The 23,005-nt window shown below is 34.9% G+C and overlaps 1 protein-coding gene across 1 annotated transcript; it reads right to left on the bottom strand.

Moving 5' to 3' along the window:
• Positions 1-1,658: 1,658 nt before the first annotated feature.
• Positions 1,659-13,868, bottom strand: LOC113059209 (collagen alpha-1(I) chain-like). The gene is made up of 25 exons (XM_026227544.1): positions 13,628-13,868; positions 10,284-10,368; positions 10,106-10,174; positions 8,004-8,278; positions 7,851-7,904; positions 7,709-7,762; positions 7,566-7,619; positions 7,405-7,458; positions 7,194-7,247; positions 6,926-6,979; positions 5,939-5,992; positions 5,801-5,854; positions 5,648-5,692; positions 5,380-5,433; positions 5,212-5,265; positions 4,965-5,018; positions 4,258-4,329; positions 3,989-4,024; positions 3,819-3,863; positions 3,678-3,710; positions 3,213-3,359; positions 2,927-3,103; positions 2,754-2,844; positions 2,242-2,319; positions 1,659-2,165 (listed from the first exon to the last, which is right to left on the bottom strand). Exons 1-25 carry the CDS (start codon positions 13,646-13,648, stop codon positions 1,963-1,965), a joined length of 1,971 nt encoding a protein of 656 aa, XP_026083329.1. The 5' UTR covers positions 13,649-13,868; the 3' UTR covers positions 1,659-1,962.
• Between the last annotated feature and the right edge of the window lie 9,137 nt (positions 13,869-23,005).

The raw sequence follows: 23,005 nt of genomic DNA, 5'->3' as shown, positions 1-23,005 counted from the left end.
TTCTACCAGTGATATGTTGTTTATTGTTGAGTAGCCAGTGCTAAAACATTTTCTTTCTTTCATTTTAGGCGAAAGAGTCCCTCATTCTCTGATCATCCCTGTGAACAGAGGTCACATTGGTAATACAAAACAAACACTGCTTGTGATAGAGCTACATGTATAATACTGTGAAGTACCAAAATATTTAAGAGGATTTCTCTAATAATTTTATTTATTTTTTTTTTAGGTATTTTCCTGCCTGTTACCTTGGTGTTCATAGCCATTGTGGTGTGTCTGCTGTGTGTCAGATATGCATACAAAAACAACAGAACCAATGTCTAGCCTCTTGATAGCCAGGTTTCCATCAAAAGTTGCAAAACATTTGCGAACAATCACCGTTTACATCCAACGAGTCAAAGAGAACAAAGTCGTCACTTCCTGATTGACTGGGACTATACATCACTAGGAAAAGTAAAAGCTACTGAAAAGAGAAGCTACTGAATATAATAATTTCCCTATATAACAAATTACTTGCACATCAGAACGAGCAGATGAATCACAATGAATGTGGTTATCCTGATGTGGATGCTGCTGTTTGGGAACGCAAGTCGTTTAACTGTTCTGGGAAGCAATTATACAGAAATACTTTGATGACAGACTTTGCTCTGGCATTTCCGAATGTCCATATAACAACATTTCAAGTCCACTGGTTTGTCAGGATTTACTGTCCCATAATGCAGTCACATGAAAATGCATTTCCATCTGCCATTATTAGCATTATCCCTTTTTCGCACAAGACAAAAACCAACCCAAACAAGCATAAAAACCTTTTTGCAAATTAATTAATTTTTATTAGAAATTCAGCATTTCCATCACTTGATTCTCATGCGATACTTCAAAATGTGCATAAAAGCAGGGTGAAGTATTATTATTATAATTTTTTGTGCAAAATGTAATCAGTCTCAGGTGTCCCCAGAACGTGTCTGTGAAGTTTTAGCTCAAAGTACACCACAGACGCCTATTTTGCTCAATGCTGCTTTCAAAAGCTCTAGCTTGAAGATATAAGGTATAGTACTGTATTAATGTTAATGTTTTTGGAATTTTCTTTGTTTGCTTCATTTCTACCTCTGTTGAATGTATGTTTTACTAATTTTGTAGGGCCGTTAACTACAGGCTCAGTGGACTGAGATGTAAAGCCTAATATATATATATATATATATTTCAAAATAAACTATTTTATGTATTTTGAAATTGTGCTTGTGCTATATTACATTAAAATAAAAAACAACTTTTTGATATATCCTGAAAATATTTAAATATTTTTACTTGTTGCTAAGTGTTAAATTACTCTTTGGGGTCACTGCATAAAACAAGGTCACAAGAATCACCTCAAACACACTGCCATGATATATGTACCTATGCAACTTTATTTTTTTTACTTTTAAACTGTGCCTTTTCTTGTACACTATAAATGATTACATGTTTATTGACATGAATAATTTTTTTTGGTCAAAAATCTATTTGGTCCTTATATATATATATATATATATATATATATATATATATATATACAATAAAGGACCATTTTTTAAAGTACATTTTATAGTTATTTAAAAAGGTATGGTGCCCTGAATGATCATAAAATGTGGTTACACTATATTCATGAAACACAGAAGAAATTTACAAAAAAAACTATCTTTAATTCAGCCTGATGAATCAAGAAAAAAAGCTTGATATTCAGAACACAGTATGTATATTTAAGATGCTTTACAAAATTATTTACATGTCTGTACTTTATTTATAATAACCAAAACACTGCTGATGAATGAAACCAAAAGTGCTGGTTTCATTTTTGGACTTCAAATTGGTAAACATCTGAAGAGACTTGATCTCCAGTTCTTGGCTGCAGTTATATCTTCTATTTTCATGGCCTCTGCTTGAGATTATCTCCTGTCCCGGGGTCACTCACACTTGTCCCTATTGTCAGGCCTGGCTGAGAGGGCCTTTAACCAATCCCATCTCTTTGCGCACTACAGGTGCATGAATGCTGCAGTCTCGTGCCTCGCAGATGCCAGGTATTCCTGCATCGCCAGCTATACCAGGTTGACCCACAGGCCCGGGAAACCCACGGGGTCCTCGTGGCCCATCAATTCCATCTTTTGGCTCTGCTGCATGGCCTGGCAGTCCTTTATGGAGAAATAAGCCAGAGTTAACTACATATAATCCACAATTATTGAAATAGATGACATAAAGTGATCCCACCTCTGAGACCTTGGTGACCATCATGCCCTGGTAGACCTTTTCCAGGTTCACCCCTCTTTCCTTTTAGACCTTTAGCACCTTTAGAAAAACACAGAGAGCTCATTTGTATGCATCAACTCTTTGTTTTTCTTTTTTTTGTTAAAGGGATAGTCCACCTAAAAATGAAAATTCTGCCATGTTCTCACACTCGTGTCATTTCAAACCTATATCACTTTCCTCCGTGGGACACAAAAGAAGATATTTTGAAAAATGTTGGTAACCAAATAGTTTCAGTCCAGCTGACTTCTATAGTATTTGTTGTACATACTATGGAAGTCTGGGATCTACAACTGTTCGGTTACCAACATATTCTTCAAAATATATATATATATATATATATTTTTGTGTGTTCCACAGAAAAAGTAACTCATGCAGGTTTGGAATGACCAGCAGAAGTGATGACTACATTTTAAATTTTGGCTGGACAATACCTTTTAATAAAAACACTTTTAACAGTAACGCCAGTGCAGTACCTCTGTCCCCTGGATCTCCCCTCTGGCCCTCTAAACCTTTCATGCCTTGAGGGCCTCTTTCTCCTTTAGCACCTGCCTTTCCTGCTTTACCCTGAATGAAATGCAGTGTTGTTTTAAAAAAAAGTATGAGTTGTTATATGTCAGTTTTGTTGCAACTTCATATATCAGCTCACTGGTTTTCCTGGACTTCCAAGGGGTCCTGTGACTCCTGGGGGTCCGATGAGGGTACGGTTGTTGATTGGACAGCCCTGTACGCATTTGGCACGTATAGATGAAGCATACTGGGAGATCTGAGTGGTCACCACACCTTGACACAGCTGCAATATCTGCTCGTCTGTCAGTCCTGGACCCTGCAGTTAGTTGCACCAATATATTTTAGGACAGAAATCAATATTTATCTGCATTCGGGCCATTGAGACTCCCATATACTCAAAAATCGATGATGATGATGATACGCACAGGTTCACCTAGCTCTCCTTTCGGCCCACTCTGTCCTTTCCCTCCCTGGTCTCCTCTAGGGCCTTCATCTCCTCTGGGACCTGGAAGACCTGGAGATCCAATAGGACCAGGAAGCCCATCAAGACCGAAACGGCCCTTCACCCCACGCTACATCACATTAGAAAAACCTAGTTTATGCCTAATTAGTTAAAGTGATGAACAACAGTTACAGAATTAAACCTGGTTCCACTATTTGTTTATTATTATTTTGTTTAATTGTTATACTTGTTACTATGTTACATTGATCAAAGGTGATCTTGATGACTTTAAATTGTTTAAATAATAATAATAAAAAAAACCTATTTCAAATAAATGGTGTTGTTTTGAACTTTCAAGTTGGACGTCATGAGCTTGTGGACTACGACTGCGCCACGGTTGACTGGTCTGACGTAAAAATATTGTTTGACCTTAACAGTCACGACCAACCTGCCCTTTGTCACCACGGGATCCGGCGTCTCCCTGTGAAGTGAAATGATGATGCAATTGTGGTTAAAATAAAACAATGACTAGTGTAATGGAAAGAGGAAGAGAAACTGTAATGGCAAGTTCAGATTCTAGCTGCCATACCTTATCCCCTTTAGCACCCTTCCCTCCTTTACGTCCTACTGCCCCCTAAGAGAGTAATGAAAAAAAAAAAATCAATAAAAACAATTCAAAATGGTTTTAATGGTGATAGCATAATTTTATGTAATGTTTGTGGCTAATATTATACTGATATGATATGCTTTTGATGTTACCTTTTCACCATCTGATCCTGTTTCCCCTTTGGCACCCTGTAGAGCAGAACATTTGATAATCATTTTAGATTAAAAAAAAAAGTAATAAATAAAATAATTGCTGTTCATTTTAAGTGTCATTTTAATTGTGTCATCTATTAGACTTGAAAATCAACAAACAGCGAAACTAAGCATTTGATTAATTCATCAATTAAAATCAACAAACAATAAAACAGAGCATTTGATCAATTGATCGATTAATTATTCAGAAACTGAAATCAGTTGCATACTGTTGGCCCAGACAAGCCTTTTGGTCCAGGTTTCCCTGGAACACCTGCATCCCCACTTTCTCCTTGTGGACCCTACAAAAAAAAAAAGAAAAAAGGAAAACCTCACACCTGTTTTAAAAACAACAACAACAAAAAAAAAAAGTCAAGTAGATGTTCTTGATATTGGAAATCTTACAGTATGTTTACAGTTTATAATTGATGTGTTTGTCACATATAAATGAGTAATCTTTTATGTCGCCTTTTATAGTTTAGACTATAAACTACATGTTTATGCTATCTCAGTACAGTCTCATTTTATTTAATAGGCGGAAAATGAAGGAAAAATCTGGTTGATCTGAGAAGTAAACAACTACGTGGCTGTTTAAGGAAATACTGTGTGTCAAATGCAGTGAAACCGCCGTAGCTAAAAATAGAAGTTGTAGTTTCACTTTCAGTCTTGGCTCGTGTACAGTCTGGTAAATTCCCAACATATAGAGAAATTTCCCTCTGGGATAACGTTACAAAATACAGTTAGTAGGCTACTGGTGGATAGATTTCTGGTGATTTCCAACCTAACAAATATGGCTGTTGTTGATCTAGAAAAGAAGTCACACGTCGGTCAACTGATCAACTTTGTTTGTCTTCACACTGTATCACAAGTGTGTCACGCATATTGGAAATGATAGGGAAGTGTAATAACCCCCTAAAGGGCCGAATTCATAGCTTACCACAGTTCCTACTCTCCCAGGTCGCCCCCTCACACCACGATCACCTTTCAAACCCTGCAAAAAAAGAGGAAGAGGGAAAGAGGGAAAACTTTTAGAAAATTTTGAAGAAACAATTACTTTGAAACAGTTTTCACTTGGAGACTGATAGTAAATTCCCCCAAAAAAGGAAAGTAAGTAAGAAACTGAGTTAAACATGACATATTAAAGTAGGAAGGCCAAAATTGTATTTTCCTGTATTTTCTCTTACCTTAGGTCCAAAAGGCCCAGGCACCCCTACAAGTCCAGGAACACCCAGAGGACCCTGAAAATATATATACAACTTTCTTTTTGAAACAAAGTACTTCATTAATTTTATTTATTTATTTATTTATTTTTTGAATAATGATACATGCATCAAAAACAGCTTGCCACTCACATCCTCTCCCGGATCCCCATCACTCCCCGGCAAGCCACTTGTACCTTTAGCACCCTGAAGATGATGATAGAAAGAGAAATTTGCCTTCCAAAACTTAGTCACCCGTTAGTCACCAAGTTCTAATTCAAGGCAAAACTTTTAGTTGGAAATATGTAAATTCTTATGTGTTTATTATGTGTTTGTAGAACATTATGAGGAAAGGGGATCCACTGTGCCAATCTCTCAATTTTAGTTACTCATAACAACAAGTGATTTTATGAGAACAGACCTTTGGTCCCATCACCCCACGGTCTCCTGGAACTCCTGGATAACCCTGATAGCATGACAGGCCAAAAAAAAAAATAGTGAGATTTCTACAGGGATTTTCCTGAGGGTACAATATGGGAAAGAGGAATAGAAATCTTCTGAGTGATGTTATTACCAAGTAACCCTGTTCTCCATGGTCTCCTGAGAATCCGGGTGCTCCTGTCTGACCCTGATTATGCAAAGTGAAAACGTCAACAGCAGTAGATGTAATAAAGATTAATAATTAGTAATGTCTGTAAGTCTTGGTGACAACCTTTTGTCCCTGTCGTCCTTCAGGACCTTGTTTTCCTGTTTTGCCAGTGGAGCCCTTTTGAGAGATGGGGAAATTTCTCAGTACTTTTTAAACTCATTTTTAAGTTTCAAGACAAGTCTGGACAAATCAAGACTCAACTGGGAATGTTAGTGACATAAGAAGTGACAATTAAGATGGACTTCCATTCCCATTAAATATAAATATTTAGGATATTTTTTTGCTGTACAGAAAATGCTGTAACTGGTGTGGGGTTTTCACTTTCAGCTCATTTGCAATTCACTTCTGTCATTACATTCTGTCATTATTATGCACCTTCAAGTTGTAAACCTATATAAATTTCTTTCTTCTACCAAACCAAACTGACTTCCATAGTTATTATTATTATTATTATTATTACTTTCAGTTTATGAAAGTCAAAGGGGTGTTCAGTTACCCAAAGTCTTCAAAATATTAAATTAACGATGCAAATAATCTCGGTTCATAAAATCACATGTATTATCAGACTGCAGGTCACTGCTGTCTTCACTTGTAAGGTCATATCAACTACCACTACCCACATATTTCTACAGATGATATATTAATTACAAGAAATAGTAGAAAAAGCAGAAAAAACTAAAAGAAAAACTCCCTGACACATGCCAATGGGAAATGAAACTTGTGACACTGACATTTAATCAGAATGGGGAAGTCAGATATGTATGCAGATATTTTATATCTATTTTTTTTAGAGAATGTCATATCAAAATAAGTGTTTATTAAATAGTCATGTAGCAAAAGTTATTGAAGGGACCATCCCCTTGTAGCAAACACTGGGTTAAGTAACTTGCTCAAGGGCTCAATGTTGACATCTGCACTCTAATTGGTAGATGATATCAGCATCAAAATAAAGAAATAAAGTAAGAATTAAAGCCTTCACCTTCTGGTCATTACATTTCAGCAAGTACACCACACAACAACTGTAAACATTTGTAGAGTAAAGCAACTTACCTTAATACCTTTACCGCCTGGTTTTCCAGGTTTACCTTTTGGGCCAACAGGACCCTGTAGTCAGTCAGATAAATATTACCTTATTATATGATAAATAGAGGAGTTGAATCATGACTGCACAGATATTTCTTTCAATTCTAATATGGGATCTAGAACATCTCAGATGTTTATGTGATCATGATTGAAATTGGAATGAAAAACATTCAAAGTAATGTGGAGAGGAAACGCAGCTGGTGATATGTGTAACTGAAGATGCTATTTTGCTCACAGTCTTTCCAGAGAGACCCACTCCTCCATGCGGGCCTTCTATTCCGAAATCACCCTGCATGACACAAACAAATGCAAGCCATAATGTCTAATGTTAAATTGCATTGAACATAATTCTAGATCATTATACACATATAAAATAACATCATATAGCTCTGATAGTAAACCAAGATCTACACTTATCACTCATAACTTTTTTTTGAGACCATCACCTTTAATCCAGGTTGGCCAGTTTCTCCAGGGTCCCCTGGTAACCCGGGAAGCCCCTATGAAGAAGAGTAAGAAAACTCCATATAAGCCTTTTCCGGGAACCAGCTATTAAACAAAAAAATATATAGGTAATAGTAAAGTTTCCTATATATTCTTGACTCACAATTGCACCATAGAAACCAGATGCACCATCCTCTCCATCAGGCCCAGAGTCGCCCTAAACAGAAGGCAGGCTAAGGTGAACAAGAAAAGTACTGGTAGTCTGAACAGGATGCTCAAGTTTTACGAGTGTTTCCTGTCACTCACCTCAGGGCCAGTGTCTCCTCCTCTTCCTCTCACTCCTTTGGTTCCTTTGTAACCCTAAAAAAGTAACAGGCATTTTGATCTTGTGAACTTTTGCATTGGCTATTTAATACCATTAACATTGAAAATTGTGTTTTGCTCTTACCTCCCTTCCTTGAACCCCAGGAAAACCCTGTTTCCCTTGAAGACCCTTAGAACCCTATGAACAAACATAAAATGTAATAACCAAACTGAATAATGCAATGCACTTTAAAAGAAATCAAGCTTTACATTATTCAAAGGCATGGCAATAATCAACCTTGGGTCCAGCGAAGCCTCCAAATCCGGGCTCTCCTGCTTCACAGTCACATTCAGTGGGTCCTTCCAATCCCAGCCCAGCATCTCCTCCATATGGGACCTGTGTTATCAAGGTTTTCTCTTCTTTAGCATAATCAAAAGACTCCCCGACTGTGGCATATGGGTAAGTTTCCTCAGTGATCATAGTGACCACAGTGGCTGCAGGAACATAGGGGTCAAAGCCAGATGCTGAGTGCTCGTCTTCACTGCCGTGTTTGGACTCTGGAGGGTACTCGACTGAGGAAGCAGATTTAAAAAATAACAAGAGAAAAACACTGAGATGTTAAAAAACACTGAGATGCCCACTGATCCTGACTGAGTGTACTTATATATTTAAGGTAAAAACAAACATAAGAAATATAATATAATATAATATAATATAATATAATATAATATAATATAATATAATATAATATAATATAATATAATATAATATAATATAATATAATATAATATAATATAATATAATATAATATAATATAATATAAAAAAGGTGTTGTATGGTGTTGCAAGCTAAAATAAAAGTCAAATGTATGTTATGTTATGATTTAAATAGAGAAAAATCTATGTAGAAATGTGTGAATCTTTTCACAAATAAATGTTTTTTTTTTAAATCTTATTTTACTTTTTAATTCAATTATATTTGCATTGTATAAATCAATTCAGTCTTTTGTTTAGTATCATTAGGGATCAATGAAATATAGTGATAAAATACTAAAATAATGTTCAAGTTTATTTGAGATTAATTCTGTCCAGTTATGATAGATAGATAGATATATAGTCATGGCCAAAAATATCAACACCCTTGGTAAATATAATCAAAGAAGGCTGTGAAAATTAATCTGGATTGTTAATTCTTTGATCTTTTATTTAAAAAAAAATCACAAAAATCTAATCTTAATCTTATCCATCATTGAATAATAGTCATTTAAAATGGGGAGAAATATCATTATGAAATAAATGTTTTTCTTTAATACACATTGGCCACAATTAACGGCACCCTTTTATTCGTATACTTTTTCAAACCTCCATTTGACAGTTTAACAGCTCTAAATGTTCTCCTATAATGCCTGATGAGGTTAGAGAACACCTGACAATAGATCAGCGACAATTCCTCCATCCAGGATCACTTCAGACCCTTTAGATTCCCAGTTTCTTCAGTTCACTCCACTCATTTTCTGTAGGGTTCAGGTCAGAGGACTGGAATGGCCATAGAAGAAGCTTGGTTTTGTGCTCAGTGACACATTTCTGTGTTGTTTTTGAGGTTTATTATTATTGTATGGTTGGAAGATCTAAACATGGCCCATTATAAGATTTCTAACAGAATCAGTCACTTTTTGATTTTTTATTTGTAGGTATATGATAGAGTCAAAGATGCCATGTGTCCAGGACCTCCAGCAGAAATATAGGCCCATGAAATATAGAGCTGTATATTTCATTGTACACATAACATTTAATGTTTATTGGAACCCCTTAATCATTGCCCTGATGGTGGAAATGGAAATTTTCACTGCTCTAGCTCTTTTCTTAGAGCCACTTCACTAATTTGTGAAGCTAAATTATCTTTTGCTGCACATCAGAAATATATACTTTGTTTTTTGTCATTGTGTTGGATGATTAAGGGCATTTGGGCTTTGTTTTCCCTCTTCTTTATATTTCTGTGAAACAGGTAGCCATGGCTGGATAATTTAGGACATAATTGATTACAATAATTGTGTCTAACGTATATTTGAGAAAAACATTCATTTCATAATGTTATTTCCCCCCATTTGAAATTCTTAATATCCAATGGATATATATATATATATATATATATATATATATATATATATATATATATATATATATATATATATATATATATATATATATATATATATATATATATATATATATATATATATATATATATATATATATATATATATATATATAATATTAATTAGCACTTTTTTCGACACCAGTAGTTAATATTCAACTTCTGAACAACATCTGTTTTATTTTTTGTTTTTTTTTGGGGGGGTGGGGGGGGGGGGTTAGTATTAACAGTGACATCTCAGTTACCACTGTGAGTGTTTCCAGATTGTTCATCATATCGATCAACTAAGGAGCCTTCATACAGGTGTTCTTCTCCTGTGATTTGTAAAAGAGAGGGGGAAAGTCCAATTAAGAAATGTCACTCGGCCATTTTAAAGTTTTATTATCTAACAATGTTAACATGTTGGAGATGTGATAGTCTCACCTGATAGTAAACCAGAATAATCATGCTGGGCCTGAGAGGGCAGGACACACAGAAGGAACACAGAGCAGAGTGACACAGCCCAAACCTGACATCAGAACAAAACAACTCCATCAAACACAAGCAGAGGAATTCATTACAGTTCAGGTAAAGTTCTAAAAAAATATAAATGCAGTCTTGCAAATGAATTCACACAATTGTATTAGAGATAAGGATTATCTGTTTACATAAAGAACAGTGAACGGCTGTCCTTTTCGCAACTGGGCCAGTGGAAGGGGTCTCCCCTTTATGGTGTGTTTTCTCAAAAACTTCTTTAAACTGGGGATTCCCTTACCACTATCACCTTATTTACAAGTGGATTTTTAAGGTTGATTTGAAATCATTACTTTATTTCAGTTCCTTGTTCATTTGTTCGCTCGCTGGAACAAATATGCAGTAATTAAATATGATGTTGTTGTCTTTTTAAAACTCTGGGCTTAAATTAACCCAGTTCCTGTTTCACACTTCTTCATGTGATTAGATCAAGCGTCACTAATGAGGTCATGGAACATGTTCTAGCTGATATAATATATATATGAATAAATACAACTTTGAATGACCTACTTAAATCAATACCAATTTATCAACCATGCCTAGATTTTCAAAACCATTTATCAGTTGGCTACAATGAAACCAAAATGTAGGCTATACTTTTTTTTTTTTTTTTTTTTACTATAGGAGAAATAACTGATTTTCCACATAACGATAGTAATTAAACCATGTTGACAGAATGGTTTATTAAAAATGCAGGGAAACGGCTGAGAGAAAACGTTTTTTTTATACAAACCCAAATAAACATGATCAGGAATTAGTAGCATTTTAGTAGGAGCTTAGAATGTTGCAGCTTGTAAATTTCCCTCTAGTGGTTATTATTAAACACAGCAGCACATTGCTGAGAATCCCAGAGGAAATCACCTTACAAAAATACCAGAGAAGTACAGGCATGAAACTGCCATCTCTGCGGGTTACTGACATTTACAGTGGGCTTATGTTTTTGTGCACTTTGTATAACATTCCATTATTATTATTATTTTTTTAATAGCCAGCCAATTAAGAACATGTTAATCAGTGGTGTGTTCTGAAATGAGGAGGCAAAGTCATCAAAGTGAAATGTTTATTTATTTATTTATTTTAATCAAATGTAAATAATGTCCCAGTAAATTGTTTTTTTGGTAAATAAACATTCATATTTTTAAAAATTATTTTTATTACATTAACAATGTAATCAGTTTTCTATTTTTTAAAGCCAAGTTAAATCTCATCAAGTTAGTGTTTTTAAGCATTCTACATTTATTCCAAAATAACTCAAGGCAATAACAATTTAAACAATATATTTTATTTTTGAACTTATGTTCAGCTCTTCGTTTAAAAAAAAAAAAAAAAAAAAAATAACTTTTACCTATTTTTTTTGTTTGTTTTTTTAGATCACCAGTCATCTTATGTCGGTGCTGTAAATATTTTTTAGTCACTACTTCAAATTTCACCAAGCTGATTACTCACTAAAAACTTCCACAGATCATGTTTTCATGCCTTTGAAGGGTTTTTTTTATTTTATTTTTATTTTTTTTTGATGTCACAAAGTGGTTAAAATTAAGTGTGTGAATTGTTTACTCACCTTTTTTAAATTAATCTTCACATTAGTGCAATTATATTGTTGATTCTGATTGATTTGACAATTGCGCATGAACACAAAAGGTGGGATTTTTCGCATCAACCAATCACAGCCAAACATAATCAGTCATATCAGGCATTGGCTCCTCTGACTTTCCCACATTAATTTTCAATTACCCATAATGGCATGCTTTAGAACAGGGATATTTAATTCAAGTTCCAAGAGGTCCGATAATATATATATATATATATATATATATATATATATATATATATATATATATATATATATATATATATATATATATATATATATATATATATATATATATATATATATATATACTGCCTACTTTGCCTCGTCAAAGGAAACGCCCCTGATATAAATGCTGCATTGCATTTCAGTTCTCAGGCTGCTATCACATTTTAGACTAGACTGCTACTCTAAAAAAAAGAAAGTGACCAAAAGTGACAACAAATACATTTATAACGTGAAAAAAAGAAGTAAAAGACTATCAAAAAATGCTGTTATTTCATAGAATATTGATGGGGAAACATTAGCATTACGGTTTCAACTGTCATAATAAGAACACCAAATAAGCATATATAAATGATTTCTAAAGGATCATGTGGCAAATGACACTGAAGACTGGAGTCAGGTTTAATGAAAATTATGCTTTGGTATTGCAGGAATAAATTTTTAAACCAGCAAAAAATTATATAAATTGCAACCATATTTCACAATATCATGAATATTTGATCAGATAACTGCAGCCTTGGTGAACATTAAACACTTCTTTCAAAAAATGTTATCAACCCCAAACTTTTAAATGGTACTGTAGGCTACAAACAATTCACACGAACTCACATTCGCTGTTATGAAAATGTATTTGTTACACGGCAGGACTATTTTAAGTCAACGAAAATAAAAAATACAAAATAAAATAAAGACCAAGGGAACACGAAGAACACCAAACAGCTTGTGTATCAGTCAAATGTCTTTGAATTCTCCACCACCTGGCAGTCTGAGGGGTGGAGCTAATGGCTGAAACCAGCACAGCATTGGGTTCCTCACCAACCCACAGGTCCTCTGGGACACTGAGGTGCAGCATGAGCAATACACACGTTTCCATCATCTCCACCGGCTTCAAATCTGGAAATGACCCTCAGAGGCTGTTGTATATTATAATTGTACTAAAATCTGGCAAGTTTAACCCACATATGAGATTATTTACAAGTGCTTATTAATTATTATTATTTTTTTTATGTAACATGATTTATAAGGGATAAGTAACCAAAATAAAAGGTTGTTGACAGCACACGTTAAGTAATATAAAACAAACAATACATTCTTTGAAAGGCACATAAAACATGTCAAACTATTTCTGCAGCTGGTAATATCTTTACTATGCATTTGGTAGCCTACTACTATTTGACAGTCTTACATAAAAATAAGCACGCCATGCCTAAAAGTACGATTTCAACAAACTGTTTAACTTTTCAATGGATGAAAACACAAATGAAGTGAATTTGTAATAAGACCATTCTTGAAAGCAACCAACACAAATCTGATAACACTTTACATGAAGCGACTGCATGAACATAAAGTTTATTTGATTCCTTATTTTCATATATGAAACAAATATAATTCCCTCCTGAATTCTATGTCAATTCTAGTTACCCATCCTGCATCTTACCTTCACCCTGGAGGCTCCCATGGTCAGCAGTCTCCTGGTCAGGTTTCCAGGCGCTGTGTTGAAACGGAGCCCTTGGATAAGTGCAGTCAGGGGGTCTTTTCCAGAACACAGGCAGCACTCTTTCAGTGAGGGACTGCAGTGGCCCTCAAAACATTCTCCCTGCTTGCATGCGATGCCGGTCCCCCTGTGTTGAGACGGATGAAAGCTCCTGGACCCTCACCAGAATCTCCCAGGCTCCCACCTCTCCTCAGCTGGGTGAGAAATACCTGAGCCTTCCCCAGACAAACACACTCCTCCACTGGACAGAGAGTAGTGAAGAATAAAAGGCACTGTAAATATAATAGTCATATCAGATATGTCACTATTCTTTACTCCAACAGCATTCTTTAAATAAAATGTTATATATAATTTATTTAAAAGAAAAATCTGTAATATAAATGGTTCACTATTATAATCAGTGAAGGCTAAAGAAAACCTGAAATTCAAGCTATGACTTTGTGATCTTTATGACCTTTTGACCTCCTTGGAAAAAATGTGTCATTGGTATAACAGAATTCTCAAAATCAATTTTAGTCAGTTCTTCTCTCTCTTAGCAACAGAAAGTAGGGATGGACATATCCAGTGAACTGCTAAAGGTTGACAAAAAAATTGGTGAATGGGTGAATGTGAGGCAAATTGTGAAGTGCTTTGGATGGCAATGTGGTCTGTTGAAAGCGCTATATAAATGCAGTCCATTTACCATTTAATTTTTTTTTTTTAGCATATTAGAATGATTTCTGAAGGATCCCGTGACACTGAAGACTGGAATAATGTCTGGTGAAAGTTCAAATTAAAACATTAAAAAAATAAAATAAAATAGACAAAAGTTATTTTAAATTGTAATATTATTTTGCATTACCGCTGTTTTTTTTTGTATTGTATTTTAAACAAATAAATGCAACATTTGTGATTTTAAGAGACTTCTTTCAAAATCTTTGAAAAAAATCTTACCATTCCCAATCCTTTGAATGATGATGTTAAGAAAAATCAATCAAGGCATGGATGTTAAACAATGCAAGAAAAGCACATAATCAAACATTTCTAACATTTGAGTCAAATTGTATTGTAGCACACCATCCACACACCTAAAAACACTAGAATGAACAAACTCAGAATATCTCTAAATATTCACATTTCAAGACTTCTTTTTCTTCTTCTTTTTCTTCCAAATCCTGCCTGGTTCTCCAGAATGGATGTCCCGCATTGCCTGGAAAATGTATAAAATTTGGGCTGCAAAATTAATCAAAATTAAATCGCAAAGGTGATAAATCACAATTAGGCAGAAGCTGCGATTGTCATGCGAATCTTTCAGTGAATCCCGGTTCTGTGATCCGCAGTAAATCTCCATCCGAAGCCCAGAGGGCGCTCTCCCACTGAAACTCCAAATACACCTTGTAGAAGAAACCCAGGAAATGCCTATAGTGGTTGCTGAATAAACAGAAGATTTAACTGCTTTCATTAATTCAATGTGACTAATAAACACACAACTATGACAATATATGGTTTATCTCAGTTTGTCTAATTAGAATTTTTTATTATAATACAATATATAATAATAAGACATTATCACTTTATTACTGCTTAGAATACTATGAAATAAATGAAATTGACCTGAGAATGTATTTATATGAAATGCTTACACTTGAAGCATTTAAAATAAATAAATCAAAATCACATTGCATCCGCTTGGTAAAAAAAAGGCCCTTGAAAATCAAGCACAGAAACAAATAGTTGATCAAGACTAAAACAATCCAATGACTAAAACACACACTTTAGTGAGGGCTAATGTGTGGTCTGTAAGTGCAATTCAAGTACCATTTTTTAAGCTTTGCAACAAGATCTACATAAAGATCCTCATTGTTGGATTCTCTCTTTGCACTCTGCTGACTGGCTTCTTGGATCACATGATCATAAATGGCCAATCGGTCTGCCGCAGTGAGTTCACTTAGTGCCCGCTGAGGTATGTCAGGGAGATCTGTAGATGTGTCACATACAAAATGAAAATATTTTACACAAAATTACAATTATTAGTAAAATAGTTGGAATAAAACACACTGTAACTAAAAAAAAAAATCATTATCAAAGTGTTTATTTGAAAAAAAATATATATATATATTTCGAAATAAAATTTTAATTGACCAAACTGCAAAAAGTACATGGAGCGCAGAACTGGTGAAAGAGACACACAATGGGACAAATTGAGATTTTTTTTTTTCTTTGGATATTTTTCTCATGTCTATTATGAATGTGAGCAACCAATGTGTGAGATAAAATCTTTAATGAAATAATTTTAAGGACCAAGCCTTAAAAGGGATACTGAGCCAAAGGATACAGCAAGTATGAGTGGAAATTTGTCTAGACCAGTGTCCCTTTAATACTCACCCCTGTTACTGGGGAGAAAAAAAAAACACATCTAAATGTTGAAAACATTTGGAACAATTAAATAATGACATGGATATCATTGATAAGCACATTCTGGCACATATTTGCTTTTTATCCTGATAAATTCTGAAATGACCCAATCACTGTCTAGAAAGAGGATCTTAAAACTTACTTTGTGTGAGAAGTCCTGTAGATCTCATGTGAGGGGCATTTTCCCTGGTCTGCAGAATCACTTGATGAAATGTATCTTTGTCTGTAAGAGATATGATTTTCCATCACACAACTGCACACAGGATTGCAATTCTTTTGAAAACTAATTAAGATTAACTAAATTAGAGTCACAGAAACTTTATTATAAGGTAAGGTGTTTCACCAAGTCAAAAAACGCACCCATGGTAATGGAAGGAATTTTAGCTATATGAAATATACGGTACTATGAAATTCTCATAGTATACTGAAGGATCCAACATTTTAGCCTGGAAACAAATGGAAGGAGAAAAAAAATCTACTTTGAAATCTCATGTTCATATCAGCCAAGTATGGTGACCCATACTCAGAATTTGTGCTCTGCATTTAACCCATCCAAAGTGCACACACACAGCAGTGAACACACACACACACACACACACACACGTTTGTTTTTGTGAAAAGTGGGGACATCCCATAGGCGTAATGGTTTTTATACTGTACAAACTGTATATTCAAAAGTACAAACTGATAAAGACTTTCAGATATTGATACAAACACACAAAAATAACAAATGAAAATGACCAAATTACTATAGTTGATTAATTATTTGATTAAATGGTTATTAAAATAACTGAAATCTTCATTTAAGTGAAATGTAGTGTAGGCTAACCTATTTTGTTATGATGAAAAAGAGTTTCATGTGATTCTGCATTTGCTTGTGAAAACAGTTTTAAAGTGAATAAAAAAAAAACTAGCTTTTTAATAATGCAGAATGAATCCGTTGACTCATAAAGCAGTTTATTCCTTGATTGTAAAAGTATATCTGCCATTATTTCTCACCTGAATATCGAAAATCGTTATGTTCTTGTTGTGTGTTTGTGTAATATGCTTCTAACTGAATCCAGTCAACAATAGTAAGCTGTCACACAGGAAACTCTTGGAGTTTACCATCAGATGGCAGCACCTCTTCATTTAGTGAGCAAACATGTTCCACAATGTTGTATAGTAGTTTACTGAGGGAGACAGACTCAATTATCAAGACTATCAAACTGCCTAGGTTGTGTCCAAAATAACTCTCAATGAAGTCTTTTGGTTTAACAATATGACTCATTTTATAAAGCAAGCACAAAGCGTGGTATCAACGCATTCTTAGTTCTCAGAATATGTGACAGCAGTGAATCACTGATGCCTCCTCTATTGACTGGATTTATTTAAAGGACTTCAGATTCAACAGCATTTCAACATAATTATGCCACACTGAATGAATCACTGAATGACCCCCCCACCCCACTTATTTAATTACCTTGAGATGTATGCTACATGTGACAATTAAGTAACTCGCTTTGAAAGACTTCGCAAAGAGTCAGAGGCTTGACGTATTTTAGACATTACAACACCTGACTGCATACTGAGTCAAGGATGAGCCAAAAGAACCCTTGAAAAATGCCTCCTTTGTTACTCCAGAAATAGAGACGTTAGTATGGTAATAATGGTGTGCTCTCATTTCATGGGCCATCTGTAGATGTTTTTTTTTTTCTGTTTCTGTATTCATATAACCAGTGTGGGTGTTCTGCCCTTATGCCATGCTAATGCAATGACGATAGTAGTTTGCATCTCCCACGCAGAAACAAGTTAGCATTGACGTCTGCTGGCTGAGCGCTAACACCTGCATTAAGAATACCTGCGGAGGAAAAGATAACTGCTATCTAGAAAATTCAAATGAGATATCTAAAAATACACTGTATAGAATTAATAGAGCCTTGTCTGTCAGTGGCGTAAGTAGCCTAAGTCTGAATAACAAGTTTTAAATGTCACATTACAATGGTCTCCAAATTAAAGCTGGGCATTATTTTTAGACTTTGAAACAGATATTTCTCTTCTTTTTTTTCAGATAAAATTTGCAAGTTTTTTATCTATAAATCATACGTTGACAATTACTCATAGCATAGGTAAGTGATTTCTGATCAAGCACAATATCATTGACAGTGGTTTCCTGACTTTAAAAAAAAAATAAAATCTAGAAGTCACTTACAAATTAAGTCTGACCTTGTATTTAGCCATTTTATTAACCCCACCATAGTTTTAGCTTTTAGCCCCAAAAGTCAGCACGGGTTTGTATATGTTTTTGTTTCTGTAGCAACACCTCTAATAGCCCTTTACTGAGAAGCAATGGAGTTTGTCATTGAAAAGGAAGCAATTTTCTCAACTCAGACATTGTAGACAGACATCACTGTACAGCAGAGGCTGAAGCAGAAAAGATTTGTGGTAATAAAACCATGTCCCACTCAGAGACCCTTGCAGTTCACTCGATTTTCTTTTTCACACAGATGCCTTATTGCTTTTCCCTCTTCTAGTTCTCTGTGTCTCACTCCTTGAATGTATTTCAGTCTAAAAGCACAAAAGAATGCCCTTTTCGATTAGTTCCAGCCCTTGAATTATTAAAATTACCACCTCGTGGACAAAAATGATCACAAAACAGTGCTGTGGTGAAAAAAAAAAAAAGACTCAGGACTTCGCTTGAATGTTTCAGTATGTTCAGCTCATGTCTGCAGTATGGAGCTCATACTCGTCTGGGTTATTGCTGCTTGCTGTTGGAAATAAACGTGTGGCCTGTGGCATACCAAACGTGGCCTATTAGTGTGCAGCCCACGTGGGCAAAAACACTCTCAAATGCTCCCTCTCCCTCACTCTCTGCCCTCACCCCTCCTGTGCTGTCTCTTTCTCGCTTGTGTCTCCTCTGGCTCAGTGGTTGTGTTTCTAAGAGATAAGACCCTTGCTCATTTCACACATGAACAGAATGGGGGGTGCTGGTGAAGGAAGAGAAAACAGGACTCTGATGGAAGAAGAAATGCCTCAGACGGTAACTCCGCCCCCCGGCTGCCGCACTTGATTGGTCTGTGGTAAGTGTGTTTACAAAGCGCAAGAACTGACTTGTTGCATGACTTCCACTGAGGCTGTTTTAATGTGTTGGTCGCATGGTGTCTCGCATTTTTTGTGAGGTAAAAATCAGTTCAAATTAAGTTTATTCTGGTGTTTTATCACTGCACAAATGTAAGAAAGGAACAGAAATATAACACTTCCAGAGCCTCGGCCCAAATTAGTTTGTAATATAATACAGATGAAAATGCAGAATATAAGAATTGTGAGATATAAACTCGTAATTGTAAGTCCAATTTTGAGGTAAGAAAGTCAAATTCACAATTCTGAGATTTTCTGACAATTGTGTTTATATCTCACAATTCCGAGTCAGAAATGCGAGATGTAAACTTTTGTAAAAGCTTTTTTATTTTTTATTCAGTGGTGGAAACAAGCTTTCATAGAAAGGCATTTGCCAATTCTTGTAGAAATCATTATATGTGATTTTAATAAGCAGTCTTGTCAATTTAAAGGCCATTTCTTGAGGAGACTCCTCCTCTGATGTCTCAGGGGCTTTATGGAAAGTAATTGTGAGGAATGGACTGTCTACAGTCTGTTGGCCTTGTGATAATCAGATGACACATGAAAAGGGTTAGTCATGCAAATTCAAGTTAATGAAGTGCTTTTAGTATCTTAAGAAGGACCTTTTTGGGTGCGTTTGTCTCTATTGAACATTCTGTTCATAACAATGGTTGCAGGCAGGAAAAGTAACACAATTTGAGCAGCATTTGTTCATTAAAAGCCTTGTGCATGAAAGAGTTGCTGAGCTTTGCTTACAAATTGAACCACACACACAAACAATATTTCCTCTGCAGAACCTACACTCTTTCATGTTTACTCACAAAGCTGGAATAACGTTTATCTGACATAACACATTACGTGCTAGTTATTCCCCAAGTTGAATGAAGCAGAAATATTGATGACATCTGAAGAGCTGTAGCTCTTGAAAACTCATTCACTGCACTCCAATTAGATCTGAAGCCTGGGGTTTTCTTTAATTAATTGCTCGAAATCATTGATGACTCTATTACAGAGTGTGAACAGCTAGTGTTGACAGGAATCGTCTTCAGTCTGTTGCATGTGAGTTCGTTCATGTGTTCCCTGTTCAGCTCATCCCCAGTGTTAAATTAACCGATCCGAGGTCTATATACCTGCAGCACATCACTGGATTCAATGCAAAATAACATTGCTGCCACTCTCTCAGTACAGCAACGACAGAACATAGTGACTTGATGAATGGAGTGAACACCAGCTTGTACATCAGAAATTAAGAATCTGTTCAGATGCCAAATGAAAGGAATACAGACAAAAAGAATATTCCTGCAGCGCAGCCCAGGGCAGGAATCGCATAATTAATGTTACAGAACCATTCAGAGCTCCGGCTCAGTGATGAAAGCAGAGGTTATGTAGACAACAGGAGCACTGGAACCGATTTCAGTGAAGAATGATCTCAGAAATTACTCACCTTTAGTACTTCCCCTGGTTATGCAAGTGCATGTAATCATCAGCATCATCAGCAGGTAAAACCATTATCTACTGTATGGATCCAACTTATTACATGACGTCAGCTTTTAATACCAACTGAACTGTGAATAACTTGCATTTTTATTCTCAGTATTTTTGTTTAAAGGAACAATTGAAATGAAAATGAAAATTTGCAAAATGTACTCCCCTCAGGGCATCCAAGATGTAGATAAGTTTGTTTTTTCATCAGCACAGATTTGGAGTAAATCAGTATTACATCATTTGCTCATCAATGGATCCTTTGCAGTGAATGGGTGTTGTTAGAATGAGAGTGTGTGTGTCCACATGACACACACACACACACACACACACACACACACACACACATTGGGTAAATCATTTAGAAATGTTACTGTCTTTCCTGAACCTAACTCACTTCCATTGACTTTCATATGTGTTTGACAACATAATTATTCATCACTGGATTTGTTAAACCTTTAGGCCTTGTGAAGCGCACTTTGACATGGGCGAAGCAGACTTGCTGTAAGCTAGACAGACATGTCATTAGAGTGGTCTTTGTGTTTGTCTGGATCCTGAGTACATGAATGTGAAAAGAAGAAGAAGAAGAAGAAGAAGAAGAAGAAGAAAAAAAAAGAAAACCCTGACATTAAGCAGAGACATTGATATTTCTATTTTGAGGCACATGTTCATAATATGTTCTCATTTGGCAGCTTCACCAAGATTATTTTGAAGAGCTGGATATAACAGGACTTAAAAATACACATCATTGTTAAATTCCCACAGAGCCAAATTTGTTATATAGACCCTGTCCATATTTTAATTTTTGAAAGGTTGGTTAACGTCTTTTTTATTCTTCTTTTACAGATTTGAAGGAGCTACGTTATGTAAATATGCAAATATTTGTGTAGTAGTTCAGAGGAATTAAATATGAAAGCTGTATATATTTAGAATATTTATTTGCATAATCTTTGCACATAATTTAAATTTAAATAGACACCAACTATTAAAGAGAGCCTCTTTTTATTTGTATATATATATGTATATATATATAAATATATATATATATTTATTTGTATATATATATAAATATGTATATATGTTTTTTTTTTGTTTTTTGTTTTTTTCAGAAACGTCTGGTTACTGCACTGTATTTTAATGCAGCCTCACACAAACAATTGAGTAAAACTGTTTTTGTCACTATATCTCTTTGTAAAAATAACAAATTCACAAATTTATTATTCAATTCAAGTCTCTTGCAATGGAGATATATCAAATGACAAGATTAAACTGTCAGCACTGATTTTAAATGCTTTAATACACACTCAAAAGTTATTCAGCAGCAACTAATTTCTGTGTCAAGCCGCTGCTGGGGGCCGACAGAGACTCGGGGAACATGATTAGCAGAATGACAGAGCAGTTATTACATCTACAAATCTACGTCCACAGTTAAAGGTGCTGGAAAGAATGTATTCGAGACTTTTTCTTACACCATTTCCTGCTGTTTGACCCCCATCAGCCCGATGAATCATATTCAACAATAAGAGGACATTCTACAATAATGTGGATGATTAGGTGAGATGATTTTGGTCAACAGTAAAGTTGCCTTTATTAAGGACATGCAGAAACAGCACTGGATGCCAAATGAGTCTGGACCTACCTTTCCTTTGAGGAAGCACGCCATTAACATGGCAGCAATAATGAAGGTGGAGGGGAAATAATTAGACTTGTAAAATGTAAATTATGGAGCCATTAATCATTGAACAGGGTCAGTATTAGCACACAACGAAAGTGCCAAACAAACAATGCTTTAATTATCGGCCAATTAGGTGGTTAATAATGCCTTTCAGTGGAAAAGCTTGCCCTTGCTGCCATCAAATACATATTTTATTTTTATTTTTTAACTGTTCACTCATAGCAGGTAACTGAAGTGCCTATTACACCAGGCTAATCTGACTCACTTTTTCATCACATAATGCTAATTTTTACAGTACTTTTAGGTTTGCTTTTAGTCACAGTCTTTGTCTTTTAACAAAAATGTCCTTTAATGCAAAACATTTCATATTCAAGTCATGTCATATTCAACCATTTCAGTCAATTTTACTGACTAAAATTGCAAATAATTTTTGTTGACAATAACACTTTAAAATGTATAATAATTAATTTTAATATGTCAAGCATAAATATGCCTTGATCTCCTGGAGAGATATAAAAGTTAATTTTTCATTTTATTTATTAATTGTTTGTCTTTTATAGACTTCAGCATGGCCTAATATACAATTATGTAGAGATTTTGTTAAGGCAACAGCATATCGATAAAAGCAAATTAAGAATTCTGATTATCACGGTTTTAAAAATTGTTTATCTTCA

Source organism: Carassius auratus, chromosome 41 (assembly GCF_003368295.1).
Source record: "Carassius auratus strain Wakin chromosome 41, ASM336829v1, whole genome shotgun sequence".
In the NCBI taxonomy this organism is placed as follows: Eukaryota; Metazoa; Chordata; class Actinopteri; order Cypriniformes; family Cyprinidae; genus Carassius; species Carassius auratus.
This window is presented reverse-complemented; position numbering and strand designations above follow the sequence as displayed.

What these genes read in the sequence shown, in the direction of transcription:
- LOC113059209 (XM_026227544.1), bottom strand. Translation starts at nt 13,648, where the DNA reads ATGGGAGCCTCCAGGGTGAAG. An exon ending in CTGGCCAACCTGGATTAAAG is followed by an intron (nt 7,248 to 7,404) that starts GTGATGGTCTCA and finishes TGTGTCATGCAG; the next exon opens with GGTGATTTCGGAATAGAAGG. An exon ending in AAGGACGACAGGGACAAAAG is followed by an intron (nt 5,855 to 5,938) that starts GTTGTCACCAAG and finishes TTGCATAATCAG; the next exon opens with GGTCAGACAGGAGCACCCGG.